A 21,306-nucleotide genomic window follows, 5' to 3' on the forward strand; every position below is an offset into this window, starting at 1 on the left:
CCCAGCTGAGTTATATCAAAAACTGGTGATCACACAGTCCTATTGTCGCTCAATAGGTAACACGTTCCATCGGATCAATACTGGTTTCAAATCAAGCATATGCGCAATTCATATAAAAGTTTCGCATATAAAAGATGCAGTTCAAATATAAAGCAATATAAAATATTTGCTTAAGTAAATACTTTAAAAGCAAATCGTATAAACTCACAGAAAACGCTTATCCAAAAATACGTCGGGGCTTTAGAACGTCAAGCTTCCCGAACTACTGGTCCAGCTGCTTCTTGCCTCGCCGGATCTAAAACAATTTTAAAACATTTGACTTGTATTAGAATCCTATTCTAAGATTGACTCTAGACTCAAGACTCGACACGTTTCACTTTCATTAGTCGTCGTGCTTCTCACGTATACTCCGATAAACGGTATCAACCTCGTTTATGGATCGCAAAATACTTCTAATTCAATCTTCTTATAACCTCATTAGGTTAACTACTATTCGATTTCCGATTCAATACGTGAATTCCATTAATTCAATCGAGGTACGAAGATTCAGGGTGCGAGAATCGGAGGGTGCACGTTCGTGCAGGGAGGTACACGTTCGTGTACCTTAGTACACGTTCGTGTACCATTGATGGTACACGTTCGTGTACCACAAGTACACGTTCGTGTACTGTCGTGCACGATCCCCCGGAATCGATTTCCGAGGTTTCCGACCTGCTATATACGTAAAAACGCTCCAAACTCAACCAAAACGCGTATTCTAAGCTCAAAACGCTATATATCAATCCTAAACTCGATAAAACGATAAAATCGTTTCGTGGCCTAAAATTTTGAATCGATATAACTCAAAATATATTTGTTTAAACGATAAAACGTCAAGCTTACCGTGATTACCCGTCGAAATACGATCGTTTGGAGTTATAGAACGTCAGAAACGGACGAAAAACGGAAACCGCGCGACGAACCGATCGGAAACGAGGCGAGAGAAAGAAAATGAGCTGATGAAGTTTTAAGGTTCTGGACCATTCCTTCATCATGAAGGTTTTATGTATATTCTGGCCAATTTGCACTTTGATCCTTGAAACTTTTCAAAAATTTCAATTTAATCCAAAACCTATTCAATTAATCTTTCTATTAATTCATATACGTATTATTTATATCCGAATAAATAATACTAACTTAAAATATAGATTTCCATCGAAAATCCTCAAATTTCTATTTTCGGGGCTTAATTGGCTAATTTGCACTTTAGCCCCTAAGCTTTTCAAAATTTACAATTTAGCCCCAAAATATCTCCACATCCAACTTTTCAAATTTAATTCCTTAAATCCCGCTAATTGACTCATTAAATTTTATCCTGAATTTCCGATATAATTAAATTAAATTCTCCTTAATTTAATTTATCGAAAATCTCGACACGTGGCACGACTTAATTACCTTAAAATATTTTGGGGTATTACAAGTATTGAGTTTAAGAAAGTATTATTTGTAATTGTAATTCATCTGTATATAAAAATACCTCAATTCCTTTTATAATGAGCAGGTAGGAATATCTTGTAAAATTCAAATAGGAAATGTATTCCTATTTAGCAGGCAAGTCCAAATAAGAAAGCAATTCTTATTTGGCATGAGCAATATTTAGGGATAAGTCTGCTAAATAGAATTATACTCTTGAATATAAATATGATTCTGAATAGGAAAATATCTTTCGTTTTTCTAGAAGATCTTAGTCTTCTAGAACTTCCTTTATTATCGGTATTGTAATTGAATCGTATCTTGATTTTAGATCTTCAAATATCCGTATTAGATCTGATTACCGAACCCTGTGGGATTCGTTCATTGCTCGTTAAGCAAATTCGAATGGATTCTATTCTAAGTGTTCGAGCCTTGTAGGACTTAGTCTTTCTTAGCCTAAACTTGGTTCTCTTCGAATTATCATTGTTCGGTGAGTTCTGAGGTCCGTCTCGGGAGCGAATGTCACAGAAATCAGTTCATAATGCTATTATGTGGAATTGAGTTTCCATCAGTAATATTCAATCAATCTTTGAAAATAACTATTAAAATATATCATCATTAACTAATATTTTTTATATTTCACATTATTAATAAGTTGAATTATACTAAATAAAATATATTTAAAACTATTTTATATAACATAAAAAAAATTAAATTTAAAAAATAAAAAGAATAATTTTTATTTTATGAATCAAATTTGTACCAAAAAACCATAAACGTGGCAAGATAAATACTCCACCATTTAAAGAGCTTACACACACTTACAACTACGACTCTGAATAAGGAGAATTACGTACAAACAATAGAAGAAAATACAATTAAGATTTCTGAAAGAAAAAAGAAACCAATATTCGGATAAGGAAAAGAAGAGCTATAACATTTAAAATTAATAAAATTATAACTAATTTAATAAAATAATTCTTTTTTTTAGACAGTATACAAATAATTAGATAAATTTGAATAATTAAAATAAGGTATACATTACAAAAACTTACGAAATTTTAGCATGTGTTGTTTTATCTAAATAATTAATAATATTAAATTAACCATTAGACTATGGAAAAGAATATTCAAATGGAAACTTTATTGTGTTAGCAGTTGCTGGAGACTTAAAAAAGCGAACATCTATTGACTAAAATAACAAAAAGTACACGTTAAATAGTTTTTTTTTTGTCAAAAAAGTACACGTTAAATAGTTACTGTGTTAAATAACAACAGTAGCACTTATCATACCCAAAATCTATGACCATCAATAACTCGTCAAGAAATTTAATGGTTCCAATTTTTTGCGTCTTTAAATTAGCAATGGACCACATATGTTTCCTCATTTAGTATCGTGACTGGACTGACTGCAATGGCATCCACACTTACAACCTGCATTTTCCTCCCTCTTTCCTTCTCTATTTATACTCTCCGCACCCTTTTCAAATTTTAACTCGCACTCTCATTATGACAAAAATAATGAAGAAAATAAACAAAACTGAATCAGCCAAACTTGACCGAAAAATAGTTGAGAGAAATCGAAGAATTCATATGAAGGGTTTATGTTTCAAGCTTGCTGCTCTTATTCCGGCTCATCACTTCAAACATTATTCTAAGGTAAAAAAACTGCTTTACATGCAGCGTTTGTGGAAGGAATTGAATATACGACCTTAGCAGAATGCTGACGTATACCATTCGAACTATAATTCATTGGTTCAGTATAATTTATATTTTTAATGTTTGATTGGTTTTAATTTTGCATGCAGGACATGTTATCACAGCATGATAAACTAGACCATGCTGCAGAATACATTAAGCAGTTGAAAAACAGAATAGAGAAGTTAAAGAAAATTAAGGAAGAAACAATGAGATCATTAAGGCCGACTGATACTAATAAAAATGATATAATTGATGAAATGATAATGGGTTTGATACTGCCGATGGTTGAGCTAAAAGAGTCGGGTTCGAGCATCGAAGTGATTTTGATTAGCGGGTTGGAGAAAAAATTCATGTTATATCAAGTTATTACCATTCTTGAAGAAGAAGGAGCTGAAGTTGTTAGTGCCAGTTTTTCCACTGTGGGTGATAAGGTTTTTCACACAGTTCATGCTCAGGTGCTTATATATTATTGCATAATAATTAACTCAATTCAATTCCTCCTCAATTACTTGGAATGATAATCAAACAATTTGCTGACTGGATTTTGTCTGATAATTTGTTTTTAGGTCAAGATTTTGAGAGTTGGTGTGGAGACTTCAAGAGTAAGCCAGAGACTGCAGGAACTTATTTACTGGGGTTGCATGTGAATTCAGCAGCTGTTGTTTAAAGATCGATGCAGCTTTATTTACAGACAATGATTAATTAGATTGTACTTTAAATACATATATATATGTAAAATTAAAAGCCCAATTCATGTCAATAAATATAAAACTTATTTTTGGCCTTATTAGCAGTCTAATGATAAAAAAATAAACAAAATACTGATTGAATATATGTCTAGAAAGTTAGAATGCCAATTTAAAATAAAAATATAAACATATTAAATACGATAATAGCATATTATGAAAAGTGCAAATCGTAGCTGTACAATTCTTTCAATGAAATCCATCCAACTTTCTAAATTTCATATATTATGTGTTTAAACTGATAAATATTTAATTAAAATATTAAATATACTTAAGTTTTTTTTTAAAATATCATATAAACACGAGAATAAATCTAGAGATTGCATTTTTTTTTCAATTTCTAAATATGAAGTGATTACTTGTTTTAAAATTTAAACGTGTTTCCAATGCCAAAATCTTGAGAATTTCGAGTTTGAATTTCCACGCCGCCAGATCCATCTTTTATATTATGTGATGAGGAAAAAAACTCAAATGCTTATAAACAATTATTGAATCCTGACATATCGTATAGTTATGTGATAAGGAACAAAATTTGAAGTGCTTATAAGAAAATAAGGTTGATGTTATTGGAAGGGACATATGTTAATGCATGCAGGGGACAAAAGGGACCGAGCTATGTGGGAATCCAACATAACCTATATATACATAACCTATGACATAACAAATATCTTAACCAATCCTTTCATTTTGGAGGAGTTGTTTTAGTGAAATGTTGAAATTTAAAAATTACTCCCAAAATGAAAGGTTTGGTTGATAATTTTTTAACTAGATTGATAATTTTTTTAGTATGTCCGAATATTTTAACTAGATTGATAATTTTTTTAGCCTTAGCATCATGCTTTTAATAACCCAAAATAATATAAATAAAAATAAAAATATTTGCTTAAAGAATAAAATCAAAACTAACCGATAAAATTCAAATTTGAACGATAAAATTAACAGCATATAACTCAGTTTTTATAAAGATGTATTTTTTTGACCTAGTTTTTTTTTACATCGCATTTTAAAATTATATCTACACTTACCATTTAATACTCCCTCCGTCCCACAAAGATAGGCCGTTTGGACAAACACGGGAATTAAGAAAAAAGTAGTTAGATTAGTTAAAATTGGTTTATTTGTGTATTTTTCCATTTTTAGCTTTTAATATTTTTTAAATAAATAAATAATATAATGATGATTAATTTTTGTATTGGTGTATTTTGCATTGATAATAAAAAATGACATTTATTCCATATTGAAACATGGAGCAATTAATTAAGTTGAAGATAACCATGTACATTTATTAAGGGTAAGTAAGATTTTTAGGTTTAAAATTATTAACTAAAAATAGAAGGTGTCCTATAATTTGAGACGCCCAAAATAAAAAGATGGCTTATTTTTGTGGGACGGAAGGAGTATCAATCTGCAATCAGACTTGAGTTGATGTGAATTTAAATAGCAGACATGTCCAAGTTCTATGTCAAAAACGATGTTTAACAAAACTGATTTTTAATACGTGTGCATTTCAAACCGGAAACTGGAAAGAGATTCATGCACCACCCCCACATCATAAATGCACAGAATCAAATACAAATATTATCGGTCAAACTTTTTGTTTGTTCCCTTTTTTCTTAGATTTATATGGGAACAGTGGATCAATTTACCGCCAAACTTGGCATAAAATATTAAAAAATTATTTTTTAAAAGGTCATATAATTTCAAAAGTTTATTTTTTATAAAAAAGGTTCTTTAACCTTTCCGGTCACACCTCTTTATATACACTCTCCTCTAAAAAATAAAATTTAAAATTTAGAAAATTAATATTTTATTTATTTCTCAAATAGATATTAATAATATTTTTAAATTTTTTAAAAAATTTAAAATCATATTAATTCTCCAATAAAAATTTAAAAACTTGACTTCTTCTCTAAGAGTCTCAATGTAATTTACATTAAATTGAATTTATCCTAAATTAATTTAAATTTACCTTAATTTACTACTCCATCCGTTTCTTTAAATTGTTTATAAAGCTACAATTGCACATATTTTATAATTTAGCATGCCTCGCCTATATTAGACTCCCACGCCAGTCCCGGAAAACTATACCCACTCTTATTCCCTCATTGCCGGAGTAAACCGTCATATGCACATTTGATTAAGTTAACCTATTTTTGGAGACAACCACCGTATTCCGCCATCTTTCTTCAGCATCCCCACCCTCTTTAGTTGTCCTACCGAATCATAACGATGCTTTTCGGTTCAAAAATCCACCGCAAACCATCCTTTAAATTCTAATTACCAATAGAAATTCTGAAAATGGTATCCATGTCGTTATTATTAAACACATCTCTCACCAAACTTACATCCCACGAGTTCCCCTTCACATCCAACTAACTACTCACTTTTGTATAAACTAAATAAACCGGTCTAGGAGTAGTGATAAAGCCATCACTGCCATTCAATGAAGGGCAGCCCCAAACAGCCATTACTTTTTTCATTCTAATTCTAACCCTAACCCTTTTTAACATAATCAGTATAGTCTCGAAAATACTCCACCAAACATAGGTAGGAATTGATCCCAAGTTCAATTCTAAAAAACGTTTTCAAAAAATACATAGTTGTAAATATTTTTACCATCAAATTATTTCCTACACTAATAAATATTCAAATTTGCGTAGCTTTAGCCAAAAAAAATCTTGAATTCTATTAAAGTCTATATCTCCAAACTTCTCCGGAATGCACAATTTCTCCCATCTCGCTAAACTAATGTTCTTTTTTTTTATAAATTTGGTCTTTACCCCACCAAAACGAGTTAAGCATCTTTTAATTCCTCACAAAGTCTAAAGGAAATCAAAAAGACTTCATCGCATAATTAGACCGGAAATGTGATTCTTATTCCAACTAATGTTCTTTTTTGGGTTAATGTCATAAAAATTCACGAACTTTACATATTTTTTCATTTTAATCACATAGTTTAAATTTTCTCATTTTCATGCACGAACTATCATTTTTTTCTCAAATTCATGCACGGTGCTGAGGTGTCACGGCTCCATTGGTGTAATTCGCTGAGGTACTTGGTTGCTAGCATGAACGTTGGTGCGGGAGACTTCGGAAGTGCTAGTAAGGCTTTTGAGGACATTTTACACTAATGAATGAGTGCCACCTCAGCACCGTGTATGAGTTTGAGAAAAAATGGTAGTTCGTGCATGAAAATGAGAAAATTTAAACTGCGTGATTAAAATGAGAAAACATGTAAAGTTCGTGATTTTTTTGACATTAACCCTTCTTTTTTTTTTTAACTTCGTCTCACCCCACCAAAACGAGTCAAGCATCTTTTAATTCCTCACAAAGTCTAAGGGAAATAAAAAAGACTTTCATCGCATTAATCAAAATCACTTTGCCATCGAACCCCAAGACGTAGATGAGTAGGTAAGGCGCTCTTTTAGTTTAAGTGAGATCGCGGGTTCGAACCGTACTCATGTATGCAGCCGTTTAAAACTTGGAACCAGAGCTTTACCTCCAGCAAGAGACCTACCCGGCTCGAGTGGGGATTAGTCTGAATGTGGAAGGCTTAAAGGTGCCGTTTCATAGTTGGAACCCGTTCAGGACACCTCATGATCAAATAAAAAAAATCACTTTGCCATCTCTAGATAATAATTTGGAATTCCAACTTTTAATTTTCGTTCAAATTTTATTTTTATTAAACCGGAAATATGATTCTTATTCCTTCCCACCAACAATGGAGGCCTCTAATTCCTATCATTATTGCCCCTTTCTACCTCATTCATCACTAACTGAATACTCGGCCTAGCTTTACTAGGAAAATTTGTGCTAAAAAAATATTGGATTTATTGAAGTTTACCTTTTGACTCGACCACTTTTCATACTCGCTAAGAACCCTTTTGACAACATTTATCTCCTCCATTGAAGCTTGAAAGAATAAAAAACAGGGGGCGGAGATTTTTGCACTCCAACAGTTGATTTTCACACTCCAAATTGTTTTCTATTGACTATATTATCCTTTTTTGATTTTCATTAATTTGTCTTTACCCCTATTTACTGGTACCATCAAAAATTCAAAATCATATATGTAGGACTTGAGTTTATATTATTTGAAATGGCTGAGATGCCGTCTATTTATTTTTTAATTATTAAAAAATAAAACATTGGCTCAAAATATAATTTCTGTCAAATTTTATTCGGATAATTTTATTTTGGAGTTTCTTTAAATTATAATTGGTGAATTAAATTTTAGTATTCTCATTTGAAAGATTGAAAGATAACGGTTAAATTTTTATATTTCTTATATTTTTGTTATTCTTAATTAATTAAATGCTAATAACTAAAAAAATTAAATTCTCTATTTTACTGTTTTAATTTTATATCATATATTTACTATAAATATTTAAAATATAATTTAAAGTTGATATTTGATAGACAATTTATCTACATACAATTCCATGATATATTCATATTTAAAATATAAACTATTTTATAGCAGAAAATTAATAATTCTAAATTTAGTTAAAATAAATACACTCGTAGCAATGAACTAACATATTAATGCAATTTAAATTAACTCTTTTTAAAATCTCATTTTAATAAAAACGCAACATTTTGTTTTTGACAAATAAAAGTACATAAATTTAAAAATTTCAATAAAAAATTTATAATTTTTAGTCTCTCTATTGAATTTAATCAAAATAAAAACAATTATGAATAAAAATATATTTATGTGAATTAGCAAAGTTGGTGATGAATTCATCCAATAAAGAAAAAAATTAAAAATTGGTGGGTCGGGGATGAACAGTAGAAACAAAAGGATAAAACAAAGAGAGGGTAATACAGTTAATAAAATGGAGTGCGGATATAAATGAAAGGAGTGCGAAAATCCTCACCCAAAACAGGTATCCACTATCCACAAAAAATACATGACTGATGAATAGAGCCCCCCTTGTAAATGACCGCCCCATGAATCCTCCCCGCATTTTCATCTTGAGCGAGTAAAAGACTAAACCTTTCTGTACAAATAATGAATAAATATGAAAAAAGGGATCTCCTTACCTCACACCCTATTTGGAATTGTGGATCCCATATTCACACAATCACCTATACTCGTATATTAACAGATGAAATACAATACATAATCAAGTTAATCCAAGTATTGCAAAAATCTAATTTTTGAAGCATAAGTTAAACAATATCCCATCTCACCCTTTTTGCTCATATCAATCTTTAGCGCTGTCATGTTAAACTTTTCTCTCTTCTTATATCTCAAATAATGGCCGATCTCTTAAGCAATAAAAAAAAATTGTAATCAACTAATTTTCAACAATCTCACTTTGATTCTTAAAAATAATCCTAGGCATCAATTTCTTTCATTTTTTTTTATGGAAGATATAGATATGTGAAATATATTTTTATTATTTTCCAGCTTATATTTTTTGACTACATCAAATTAGCCGTTGAATTACAAAATATAAAGAGAAATAAAAAAACATTATCGTGTAGCATTTGTATGATACAATAAAATCAGTAAGGTTGGAATGAAAAGACAATACCTCCTTTTTCTTTATCTGATTTGCATGAGAAGGCTTTGTCGTGCTAACGAGATCTATTCAGCTCAGTTCGAATTAATCAAAATACTGATTTCGGACATAGAGCTCAGTTTAAAATTTATATAATATTATCATTTTGCTGAATATTTTGGATTTCACTAGCGGTTACTCACTGTCGATTTTAAAACCAAAATACTCATGTCACTTAATAATTGTTTCGGTTTCAATTAAGCTAGGATTATACAAAATTTAAACTATGTCATAGTAAACTTATTTTTGCTAATTTTAAAATAAATCACAAGTAAATTGAAAGTTATAAATCGAAAATAAATTAAAAATAAAAATCATTTTCGCTGCGTGTTACACTCTATGGCCATGACGCATATCCACTATCGTGGTATTTCACCACGACCAATACCATAGCTTCGGTAAAGCACGAAAAACAGTCTCACTGTTTTTTTAATTTTGGATACAGTTTGGTGTTAGGTTGTTGTAAAGCACGAAAATTTAGTTCTGAACAACATATTTTTGTAATTATTTTCACTTTTTAGGTATTCTTATAGATATTTTAGTTGATTTTTTTCATTATTTTGCAAATATTTTCAAAATTTAAATAATTTTATAAATATTATTAAATTAACTTGCGTGAAACAAAGAGATCTACTATCAATGGGCTGTTTTCCCACTATCCTTGTATTTATTTATAAACTATTATGTTAATTTTATATAAAAGTTATAGATATCAATTTTATTCTCACCAACTATTTATAGTTTAATTAGACAATAATATAAAATGTATATTAGTATAAGAAAATTCGTGTGAATTACCAACGAGAAGCAATCTGCTAAATCGTGAGTCCCAATAGTGCTTTTCCTTTTCAATTATTGAAAAAAATTCATGTGAATACACTTTCTGATAAATAAGAAATTCTTAATTAAGTTTTTATTTGTTTATATTTTTGAAATCAATTTTTCATTAAACTAAAATCTGAATTTATCATTTCAAAGGCTGAAAAATAGTTCATTTGATATCTGGCAGGGAAATTGTTCCAATCCAGTCTTTAGACCTTGGATATTGATCGTGGCCCAATCTTCAGCCTATGTTTGTCTATAAGCTTAGAATTGCAGCAGCTTAGCTCCATGAAGCCCAATAACATTTTATTTTGGTTACGCTTAAGTACTTTTTAAGCTCAGTTTTTTTTTTTAGAAAAACTGATTCTATTAAATCAAATCGGAAACAGTTATTTTAGTGAGATATTCAGGAAAGTTATAAAACCACTCCTGATGACCTGACAAGGAACTAGCGTGTTGCGCTAAAGTATGCGCCGCTTGATTCGCAGATTGCCTCACAAACAAAAAAGAAATATTATCAAACTGCTTCGCCATATTCAAACAATCTTCAATAAACATCTCGGAATTGTTCACACTATTTTATTTTTAATACTGACGTCAAAACTATATACTAAAAATTGATCACTGCAGCAATAATTTGGTGATTTATCGGATGATTTGGTTTGCAAAAAGCTAGTTGTGTTTTGGAGGTGCTTGTGATGAAATTTTGGTAGATGCATAGCAAACCTTATTCGACTATGGGACATTATATGGGTTGAGCCGTTGAGGGCAAGCTGCAGCGTACAATTTTTGATAAAATAATATTTATATTCTAAAGATTTTACTCGATAAATCTCGCTTTTTAAATTTATAAAGTCGATGCAGATTAACTCCTTTTATAATGGAGAAGTGGGCTTAATATCCTAAACATCACCGATCTTTAATTTTTTTTTAATTGCACCCTGACATTGAAAAATAGTCAATTTTATTCTATTTTATATTTTCGACTTTCAATTGCATCCTAAATTGAAAATTTTAGAGATGAAAACATTTAAAACAAATAAACTTAGAAGTCATATCGTATTTTTTTACTTGAACAAATTCAAACAAATTCTTTATCAAAAAAATTCAAATAAGTCATAAATGAGAATTTAATTAGATATGCAATTAATTAATTTCTTAAATTTCTTTAAAAATTAAATAAATAAAAAACCGACATGTGTCAACGCCTCCAATTCTGAATCTGTCACTGTCTTCCTCGGATCCGCTGCTGCTTGTCCTCCATGGAAGATGGTGGCAGGTCCGAGGGCGGACAGTGGCGGGTTTGAGGAAGGCGGTAGCAGATCCAGAAGTGTTTATTCAAAAAAATATCAATGTATACTAAATAATTTAAATTATTTTTTTTATTATTATTTTTTTAAATTTGTGGAGAAGAAGAGTTTTTTTGTTGTATTTGTAGCATCAACGAAAATTTAGAATATGTGCTAAATATAAATATTTTATTTTAAATGTTATTCAAATAACAAGAGGTCAATTTGATGTTTCAGAATGCAATTAAAAGTCACACATACAAAATAGAATAAAATTAATAATTTTTCAATGTTAAAATATAATTAAAAAAATTAAAAAAATTGGTTGTTTTTAAGGCATAAGGCAGGAAAAGTATGAGTTTATATTCTAAAGGAATGTGACATAATTCCCGTCAATAACTGATATAGTTAGTCAGAAGGTTTAACTTTCACGAATTTGATAATTTAATGATTTAGTTACACTAATTTTTTTTGTCAAAGAGTTACACTAAATTTGAGGAAATCAATATTATTGGATAAAAATAAATTAAAATTGCAAATTTTACTTAATTAAACTACATCATAAATATTATATTACAATAATTTTTATTGGCTCTAATGTAATAAACTGAATCTAAGTAAGTAATTTTTTAAAAATTAATATTGCCAATTTTTTTGAAATGATCACTTTTAGTGGGTGTACATATTAATTTTTAGTTTATGATTCACCTATAAAAAAGATTATAATTTACCTTTTGAAAAAAAAATCCCCACTTAATTTAAATAAGAAAAATTAAATACATCGTTCTACGATTGAAATACGTTAAGAACACTTCTTGTACTAAAAAAAAATGAAGCGTACGGTTTTTGGTATGCAAGTGGAAGCAAAAGGGGGCAAAAGGGGCAGATGGATAGATCTAGAAATAGTAGGGTTTATAATAATGACAAAATCAAATTTGACCATCAACCAATCAAAATCAGTTCCTCTATTAGAAATCAAGTTTCTTCTTATTTTTTTATTATTTTAAAAGAGAACAATTGTCCTTTCTATCCTCCAACTCCCTTTGAATGTTTAATTAACTAATTTTGAGAGAATTCTACTTCTTTTTCTTTATTGAGACTCGCCTACAAATTGAACAATTTCCCCAAAATAAATGGTTAGCCAAAATTTATAAATCGATATCGTCTAGTCAGTATTAGGGTTGCGTAAATATATAATCGAAATAAATAACCAAACTAAACCGTTATAAATTCAGCTAGATAAAAAAATCAATTATAAACATAAATTTGATTTAATTTAAAAAATTAATGTTATTATAAGTTTATATGGTTTCAATTTTTTAAAAATATGGATTCTATTCGAACACTCCCTAACCTACATAATACCTATACTGAAATTCTTCACTTCGTGTACAACTTTGTCATATATGATCTCCACTTGATATTGATATTCTTTCCCAACTGGACCTCCACTCATTTAAACACATATTTTCAATTAGTAATTAACAATATATTAGTCTAATTCTATAGTTTAGTTAAGAGTCAAATAGCAATAGCCATTGAGCTATTGCCAAACAAATTCAAATCGCTATCTCCCAGATCATCGTAATGACCGGTAATCAAAATATTAAAGAAAAGGTTAGTCAAAGTAACCAACAATAAGCATAAATGATCACAAGTGCACACTCTTTTTATTTTCTTTAGTGAAACAATTGCATAATCTTACAAATATGATTCATGCTACTACAAATCTTAAAAACTTATAAACATGCATACTACTAAAAATATGATTCCCTATGTGTAAACAGGTCAAAAAAACCATTTATCTTTTTTTTTTACTTAAATGCACCAAAAATCACCAATTTTTGGGTGTTTTTGATATTTAATATAATATTTTAATTTTGGAATATATAATTGAACTGTCCAATATTTTACAATTAAGACCACGTGTGTTTTCCTTTGAAAAATAATGTTATTTTACATCCAAAACGACGTCGTTTTAATGTAAATTACGACAAACATGAGGGGCTTTAGAGTAATTTGCTCTAAAATAAAACACATCCCAAAAAGAGGGAGGTGAGTGAAATTCGAGTAGATCTCAAGGATCCAAATGGCACTTTTCAAAATAAACATGAATATTCTCATAAAAAAAATATATAAAAAGAGAGTTGAATAGTAGTAGTAGTAAAGAAAGAAAACAAAAAGAAGTAAACTAAAGTTTGAAGAAGAAGAAGAAGAGATTAAAAGTGGGACAGAAAACAGAAACAGCAACACGTTCTCAAGACCAGACCAGGCAATTGCATGTGCCCACATGCCCTTCACTTCATCTTCTTCACCACTCCTCCACTTTTCACAGCTTCTGATAATCAAAAATACCCAAACTTTCTTCCAAAATGAAGGAAAAAAGTGATGGGTTCGTGAGAGCGGATCAGATTGATCTCAAAAGCTTGGACGAGCAATTAGAGAGACATCTCAACAAAGTCCGAACTATGGATAAGAATAAAAAATCTGATCTTCTTCATAGTAACAGTAATCTCTCACCAACCCCACTTTATGCCACCGATGACTTCGCCATCTCCGCCGCCGCCACCACCGCCACCCCGGCCTTCAGCAAGATCAGCACCTTCAAGAAAAAAGAGAGACAGGAGTGGGAGATCGACCCTTGTAAGCTGATTATCAAGACTGTCATTGCTCGTGGTACTTTTGGTACTGTTCATCGTGGCATCTATGACGGTCTGGATGTTGCTGGTCAGTTTAACACTAATTTATTCATTTAAATTATTGGATTTATTGATTCCCCATAAGAAAAAATTGTATTTTTCTTGCAAATTCAACAGTTTTATGATCATTACTATGATTATAATGTTCTTATTCTTTTGCCGAAAATGGTCAATTTTTATGTCCAAAATTTACAGCTTTGAACTTGTTTTGTGAAACTTTTTATAATTATTATTACAGTTAAGTATTTTGAGGATGCTGGTTGTCTTAAGGAGTCCGTGATTCCTACACGGGTCTTGATTGAAATTTTTGATTTCACCTCTAACATGAATGCTGCTGAACTTTCACGTGATTCCAACTGTTACTACATGTCAAGTCAATGAAGAAAAAGATAGATCTTGGAGCGGGGAATTATGATCTTAATTTGTATATTTGATGAAATTATTTGCATTTAATTTCACCCCGTTTTCGCTTTTCGATTGCTTCATTTCGAAGAGTCAACAGTAGGTTGTTTCTGATATAAGTGATGTAACTTGTTTCCTTGATCCTGGTTTACAAACTATAGTTTTGTAATTGTTGATTCTCAGTTAAGCTGCTCGACTGGGGCGAAGAGGGCCATAGGACGGACGCTGAAATTGCCTCTTTAAGGTCTGCTTTCACTCAAGAAGTTGCTGTTTGGCATAAACTTAATCATCCTAATGTTACTAAGGTATTCTTTTTTCTCATTTTTTCTTATCCCTTGTGTTTATTTTAGTTTAAGCGCTCACGCGTTTAGCTGTATTGTTCCTCTCCTCCTATTGTTGTGCGGAGGAGGTGGGAAGTCGGTTAGTGGCCCATAAGTTAGTTAGTGCAGTCTGCTATACCTTCTATGTAATTTTAAATATGATTTTTCTCTTTAAATCAACTTTCGTTGCATGTACTATTGTGATTAAATTTTCATTCTGTTTTCTTGAATAGTTTATCTTTTAGTTCACCGATATGTATTTAGTGGTCATTCGATTAATTTGTAAAGGATCAATCATTCTATCGTTTTCATCTTCACATACCCATTATTCAGAAACTTACATTTGCATGTGCCCCTCAATAATTTTTTGTCGGTTACTGAGTAGAGGTTGATGCCTATTGCCTACTGCTTATAGCATAAACGGTGGTGCTTAATTAGCTGAGTATCTAGCTACTTCCTAGTCTCTCGAGAAAAAAATATTCGCTAATGGTAGTAGTGAAACTGAATCTAATTCTGATAGTCTCTCTTGGAACTATAAAGTTTTGTGGATAGTGTTTGGCGTGTTAAACCAGCGACTCATTCCATTGTTTCAGCAGCATCAATAAGTTTACTTCTGTTAGTCAGCTCAACTCATCTGCGGCATTGCTGCTGAAAGAAAAATTTAAGAAAGAACCAAATCAATAATTTATTGTTCATCATACTAATCCAAAGCAATAATTTAATGTTCATCATACTTATGTTACTTTAGTTCTATGCCTCTATCCATAATTGTCAGGCTACTTTTCTCCTGTGTGCTATGTCCACCTCTATAATTATTAGGCTCCTGTGGCGATTTATGATGCCATTGCTCTTTTAGTGCTTGACAAGTTCTTTTAAAAATCTACATATTATCTTTATTTAATTTCTTAAATTGACAATCTCATTTGCACATTGCAAGTGTTTGAAATTTAATCAAGAGATTATGAAAACTTGCAATCTAGAGGAGATATACACGACACTTTATGATTGTTGCTACTTGCTATGCGTAACTTTCTTTTTAACATAATAGCAATAATTTATTTTACTCGACTTAGTAAAATTATTTGCTAGTCACTTATTTCGTTAGTACTGATTTTGGCCTCTCGCTTCCAGTTTATAGGGGCGACGATGGGCTCATCAGAGCTGCAAATACAAACTGAAACTGGTCATATTGGCATGCCAAGTAATATATGCTGTGTTGTTGTGGAATATCTTCCTGGAGGTGCCCTAAAGTCTTACCTAATAAAAAACAGAAGAAGGAAACTGGCTTTCAAAGTTGTCGTTGAGTTGGCACTTGACCTTGCCAGAGGGTATGCAACATGTCCTTCGGTTTGCTCTTTGTTTATCGCTGGTTAATAGTCATTCGTAGCTTGTTTAGCTGGTTAGTAAGTAACTTGAAATACACATTGACTGTGTTTATAGGTTGAGTTACCTTCACTCGGAGAAGATTGTTCACAGAGATGTAAAGACAGAAAACATGTTATTGGACAAAACACGCACAGTAAAAATTGCTGATTTTGGAGTTGCTCGAGTTGAGGCTTCAAATCCTAATGATATGACTGGGGAGACAGGAACCCTTGGTTATATGGCTCCTGAGGTATAAAAATTACTCATGATTTTGTTTTTTCGTTTTTCCTTCTGAGATGACTTAGCATAAATTCCTAATTTATGTTAGTTCCATTTACGTTATAAAATCTACATGAGCATTTTCCATGCATGAAATGATATATCTCTTCATAATTCATCAAAGATCCCATTTGAATAAGAAATTCTGCATTTATCGAGTGAAGTATTCGTGACTCATAATGTTGGGTTGCAGGTTTTGAATGGCAATCCTTATAATAGGAAATGTGATGTGTACAGTTTTGGAATCTGTTTGTGGGAGATTTATTGCTGTGACATGCCATATCCCGACCTTAGTTTCTCAGAAGTGACTTCTGCTGTGGTTCGTCAGGTATATTACATTTGAGCATCCCAACATTTCTCCAATGCAAAACATTGAGATTTCGTTCAGAAAATAGAAAGAGCAAAACATTAACTTCAATATTGGCTAATAATTCTTGTAAATACTGCAGAATTTGAGACCAGAGATACCGAGGTGTTGTCCGAGCTCTTTAGCAAATGTAATGAAGCGGTGCTGGGATGCAAACCCTGACAAGCGCCCTGAAATGGATGAGGCGGTCTCCATGTTGGAGGCTATTGACGTGTCAAAAGGCGGTGGCATGATTCCTCCTGATCAACAGGGTGGTTGTCTCTGCTTTCGCAGGACTCGAGGTCCGTAAACCAAATTAAATTACTTCCTTTGGGCATAACAACTACTAAAATATGATTGTCTTGAGCTATGGTGGTTGATTTTGCATCTAAGAGAGAGTAAATATTGATTTGGGATATAACATAGTGAAGAATGGATGGTGTTGGATATAGGATTTGGAGCTTGACGATGTAAATCTTTTTTGTTGATCTATTTCCGATACTAAGTAGCTGTAAAAAAAAATTATATCCATTTTTCGTGATACTATGCACGGATGAGATATATTATGTCAAATTCTTCAGAAAAAAAATTGTGTATTTATTTGGGTTGCCAGCTTGAACAACTGGCATGACCTATTCATGTTTAATTAAGGTCACCCATTATATATAGTGAATATTAATTATTGTTAACATTATTGAGGACAATTGGTACCTTGTAATTCTAATATTGTAAGTTGTAATGAAATTATATACACTTCTTTAAATTTCTTTTATTATCTGAAATATGTATAGCTTGCTTGTTTAGTGCTGCCTCTGTTTTTTACTTGAATATATTTGTCTATAATTACTAGTTTTTTTAGAATTTCAAAATAATTTTAAACATTATTTTTCAAATTTACTCTTTTTTGTAAATGACTATGATAGTAATGAGTCGAAACATTCACTAATTGATGATTTAAGACAAAAAAATCAATATATATATATATATATATAATTTTAACTAGATGAACAAGTAAAAAATGGAAATATTTATGAACTCATTTTGTTATTTTCTTGATTTTGATCAACAATTATTAAAGTGATAATTGATTTCTTAACTAAAAAAAAACAAACAAACTGTCATTTACACTAATTAGATTGATAATACAATAAAAGTTGCACAAAAACTAGATTAAAAAATTACAGAATTTGAGATTAAACATTAGAAGCAGGTAGTTGAACTTCAGCTCTGTTCTGTGTGGAGTCTTCATCCCAATTAGTAGTTTTGTAGTATGTTGCATATAGTATTATCTGTACTATTCCAGCCAATGCTCCCAAACCATTAGGAATCTATAGGAGATTATGAAATGCCAGAAAATTAATTATATTTTATTTGATTTTATTATTAAGCAAAAATAAAAAAAATAGTGTAAATTCTTACCACAATGTTGATATCAAATCTAAGGAGCGAATAAGCCACCCAAATCACACCGTTGGCTAAGCTAGCCAAGGATAGATAAATCGGCATGTACTTGACGCTCTTTGTTCTAATCACCATCCTCTACGATAAAAACATAAATTATTAGATCTAATCAATGATACGTCATCTTAATAGAAAAAGCTCTGCCCCGCTATATGGTTCATCGGGAGGAGAGATCAAGCTTCAAGAAATGGTGAATGACTTTATCAATTTACAAATATACAACTCCCAAGTTTATCAATTTTTATGTTCTTTTTACTGTAACAATCTAACAAACAAAGTTAAGCGAATGCAAACATTGACTCAGTAGCGCGTAAAAATACGTACCATGACGGTCAATGGAGAAGAGTACATAATTACATTGAGAATGATACATAATATTCCAACAAACAATGATCTTGTCTTGTTGGTGTGCATTAACCCCATAGCAATGAGGACGACAGCAACCATCGCGACCAACTCAAGAGCAAGTACTATGCCGATCTTCCTCTGAAAATATGCATGGAATCGATGAAAACAACATTATAATTATTACAAACATAAAATTAAGCTAAACACAGCGAAGATGAATACTCGTTTATGGGAAGTTGCAAAGTAGAAGAAGATGGCGACATAAACGAACTCGATGACCAAACCAACGGAGTTAATTGTAACGACTAAAAGGCTGTCTTCTTTGACGAAAGGCAGGCCATAGAATGTCCACATTGCACAGTTAAAAACTGTCGCCAAATAAGGATCCGGTTTGAATTCTTGTACCGCCTTTTGCTTTACTATCTTGCGGAATGTCGGACTGCAAAATGCAAGTACTCATACTCGTCGCATTAAAATAAATTTAGACAAAAGAAATTTCGCAAACCAAATATTTAATTTCGAGATAGCTAGAAGGATAGTATGTAATAAGTCGATAGTAACTTCGTAATAGTAGAAGAAATAGCTATGCTCGTCTCATTAAAATATGCTTCGATTAAAGAAATTTAGTAATTTATATATTATTTTTGAAAAGTCGGATCATAAGTGGATAGTAACATAGTATATAGAAGAAATAAAAGAACTTACATAGGAGAAAGAAATAAAACCAAGGAGACGACATTCCCTATAATAATAATAATAATAAAATTAGAATAGACATGTAAATAACAAACAATTAAAAGAAAATAGAAATTAGTGTATTAATTAGTAGATAGAACTAACCAATGATTCCTACAACAGTTCTTGCAGTTTCATCCTCAAAGAACATCTTTAAAATTTATTACTAAATTCGTGAGAAATAAGAATATTGAAAAGTAATTGATTAAAATCTGCTTAATTTTTACTACAACATTTATCCGTTTACACTTAATTATAAGGTTTTAACTACTGGATAAACGTAATTAGCGATGATTAATCTGGTTTTGTTCTTCCACATGTACACAAAATATGGATTTGTAGTAGTGTGTACTTTTCTTGCAGTGAAATTATTGTACTTAGATCCATAATTATCGATCTAATTTTAATTAGTGGATAAGAAGTGGATAAGCTGTTGAATTAATTGCAAAATTATAGTATTGGATTGGCTAGTAAGTAAGTGGACAATTTTGTTTGAAGATGAGTTGGATAAATATAGCCGCAATAAAAATGCATGTTATGGGTCAATTAATTTCATTTGAATTAATGTATGTTGGTGTCAGGATTTAATCATTTTATGGTAAGACATTGATTAAGATAATGATTTGGGGGATTGGTGGCATGTGAATCATTGGATGCTATTTTATTCATTATTTTTATTATTGGGATAATGATACAAATGCATAAATTATACTCCCTCCGTCTTAATAGAATTCCACTTTGGAAAAAAAAAATTGTTCCAAAACTGTTGTCCACTTTCAAAAAGTAACTTATTTTCACACATAATTTTTTTCTATTACCCCTATTTAAAATCCACTAATAAATAAATTAAAAATAAATTGTAAATAGACCGTATATTAAGTAGGGTTAAGATAAGAAAAGTAAAAAAATGCTATAAAAACCATAAACAATAATCGTTTTTATTAAACTATGTGATAAAAGTAAAGTGGACAACTCTATCGGGACGGAGGGAGTACATGTTTTTTCAATTTAATCACGAAATTTAAAATGTCTCAATTGTATTCAGGAAGTTTTATTTTTTCTCAATTCGATACACGAGATCCCAATTTGATGATGTGGCTGCTAAAAATGATATCCACCTCAGCATAATTATGTCAATAAATGAGCGTCACGTCAGCATATGTATCGAATTGAAGAAATAAAACTTTTTGTATATAATTGAGACGTTTTAAAGTTCATGATTAAATTGAGAAAACATGTATAGTTTATAAATTTATTTAACATTATCCGTTTATTTTTTTATATCTACAGTTTGGAAAATTTATTAAATCGTTAGTAAACATATTTTTTTTATTAAAGACCAAGTCAGTTAAGGAAACAATTTTTTCCGTATTGGTAGGCGTCGGACGATATATTTAAATTTTTAATATTTATATTAATTTCACTCAAGCCGGATAATTCTTTTACGGAAATAAAATTCTAGCGCTAGACTATATGTATGAGTGCAGCTTTAGTCCGTAATTTCATTTAAATTAGAAAAACGCCTTATCATTGGAAAGTTCAATGATCTTGGCCACCCAAGTTATCATCTAATCAATATGATTTTATGGTCCGGATCATTTGGAGCTGTAAGATTCATCTTGACAAAGGACATCTTTAATGAGATTCCTTCCTGCAACATTTGTTTACATAAAGAATATTACAAAATTAAGGGGGAAGTTGATATATATGTTTTTTTTTATAGAAGATAAAGAAAACAATGAATGATGTTGACTTACCACCTCTCTCTACT

At 30.7% G+C, this 21,306-nt stretch overlaps 3 protein-coding genes across 3 annotated transcripts; 2 read left to right on the top strand and 1 right to left on the bottom strand.

The window, feature by feature from the left end:
• The first annotated feature begins 2,861 nt into the window (after positions 1 to 2,861).
• On the top strand, positions 2,862 to 3,940 carry LOC126674593 (transcription factor bHLH162-like). Its single transcript, XM_050369068.2, has 3 exons — positions 2,862 to 3,111; positions 3,261 to 3,608; positions 3,720 to 3,940. The coding sequence occupies exons 1-3, from the start codon at positions 2,962 to 2,964 to the stop codon at positions 3,798 to 3,800; spliced, it is 579 nt and encodes a 192-aa protein (XP_050225025.1). The 5' UTR covers positions 2,862 to 2,961; the 3' UTR covers positions 3,801 to 3,940.
• A 9,801-nt stretch (positions 3,941 to 13,741) lies between these two features.
• On the top strand, positions 13,742 to 17,754 carry LOC126673942 (serine/threonine-protein kinase STY13-like). The gene is made up of 6 exons (XM_050368277.2): positions 13,742 to 14,307; positions 14,865 to 14,986; positions 16,133 to 16,329; positions 16,442 to 16,616; positions 16,839 to 16,973; positions 17,095 to 17,754. The coding sequence occupies exons 1-6, from the start codon at positions 13,953 to 13,955 to the stop codon at positions 17,299 to 17,301; spliced, it is 1,191 nt and encodes a 396-aa protein (XP_050224234.1). The 5' UTR covers positions 13,742 to 13,952; the 3' UTR covers positions 17,302 to 17,754.
• A 334-nt stretch (positions 17,755 to 18,088) lies between these two features.
• Positions 18,089 to 19,775, bottom strand: LOC126674474 (bidirectional sugar transporter SWEET5). Its single transcript, XM_050368920.2, has 6 exons — positions 19,641 to 19,775; positions 19,506 to 19,542; positions 19,023 to 19,239; positions 18,777 to 18,938; positions 18,411 to 18,530; positions 18,089 to 18,319 (listed from the first exon to the last, which is right to left on the bottom strand). Exons 1-6 carry the CDS (start codon positions 19,684 to 19,686, stop codon positions 18,185 to 18,187), a joined length of 717 nt encoding a protein of 238 aa, XP_050224877.1. The 5' UTR covers positions 19,687 to 19,775; the 3' UTR covers positions 18,089 to 18,184.
• Positions 19,776 to 21,306: the final 1,531 nt, after the last annotated feature.

This window comes from Mercurialis annua, linkage group LG3 (assembly GCF_937616625.2).
Source record: "Mercurialis annua linkage group LG3, ddMerAnnu1.2, whole genome shotgun sequence".
Lineage (NCBI taxonomy): Eukaryota > Viridiplantae > Streptophyta > Magnoliopsida > Malpighiales > Euphorbiaceae > Mercurialis > Mercurialis annua.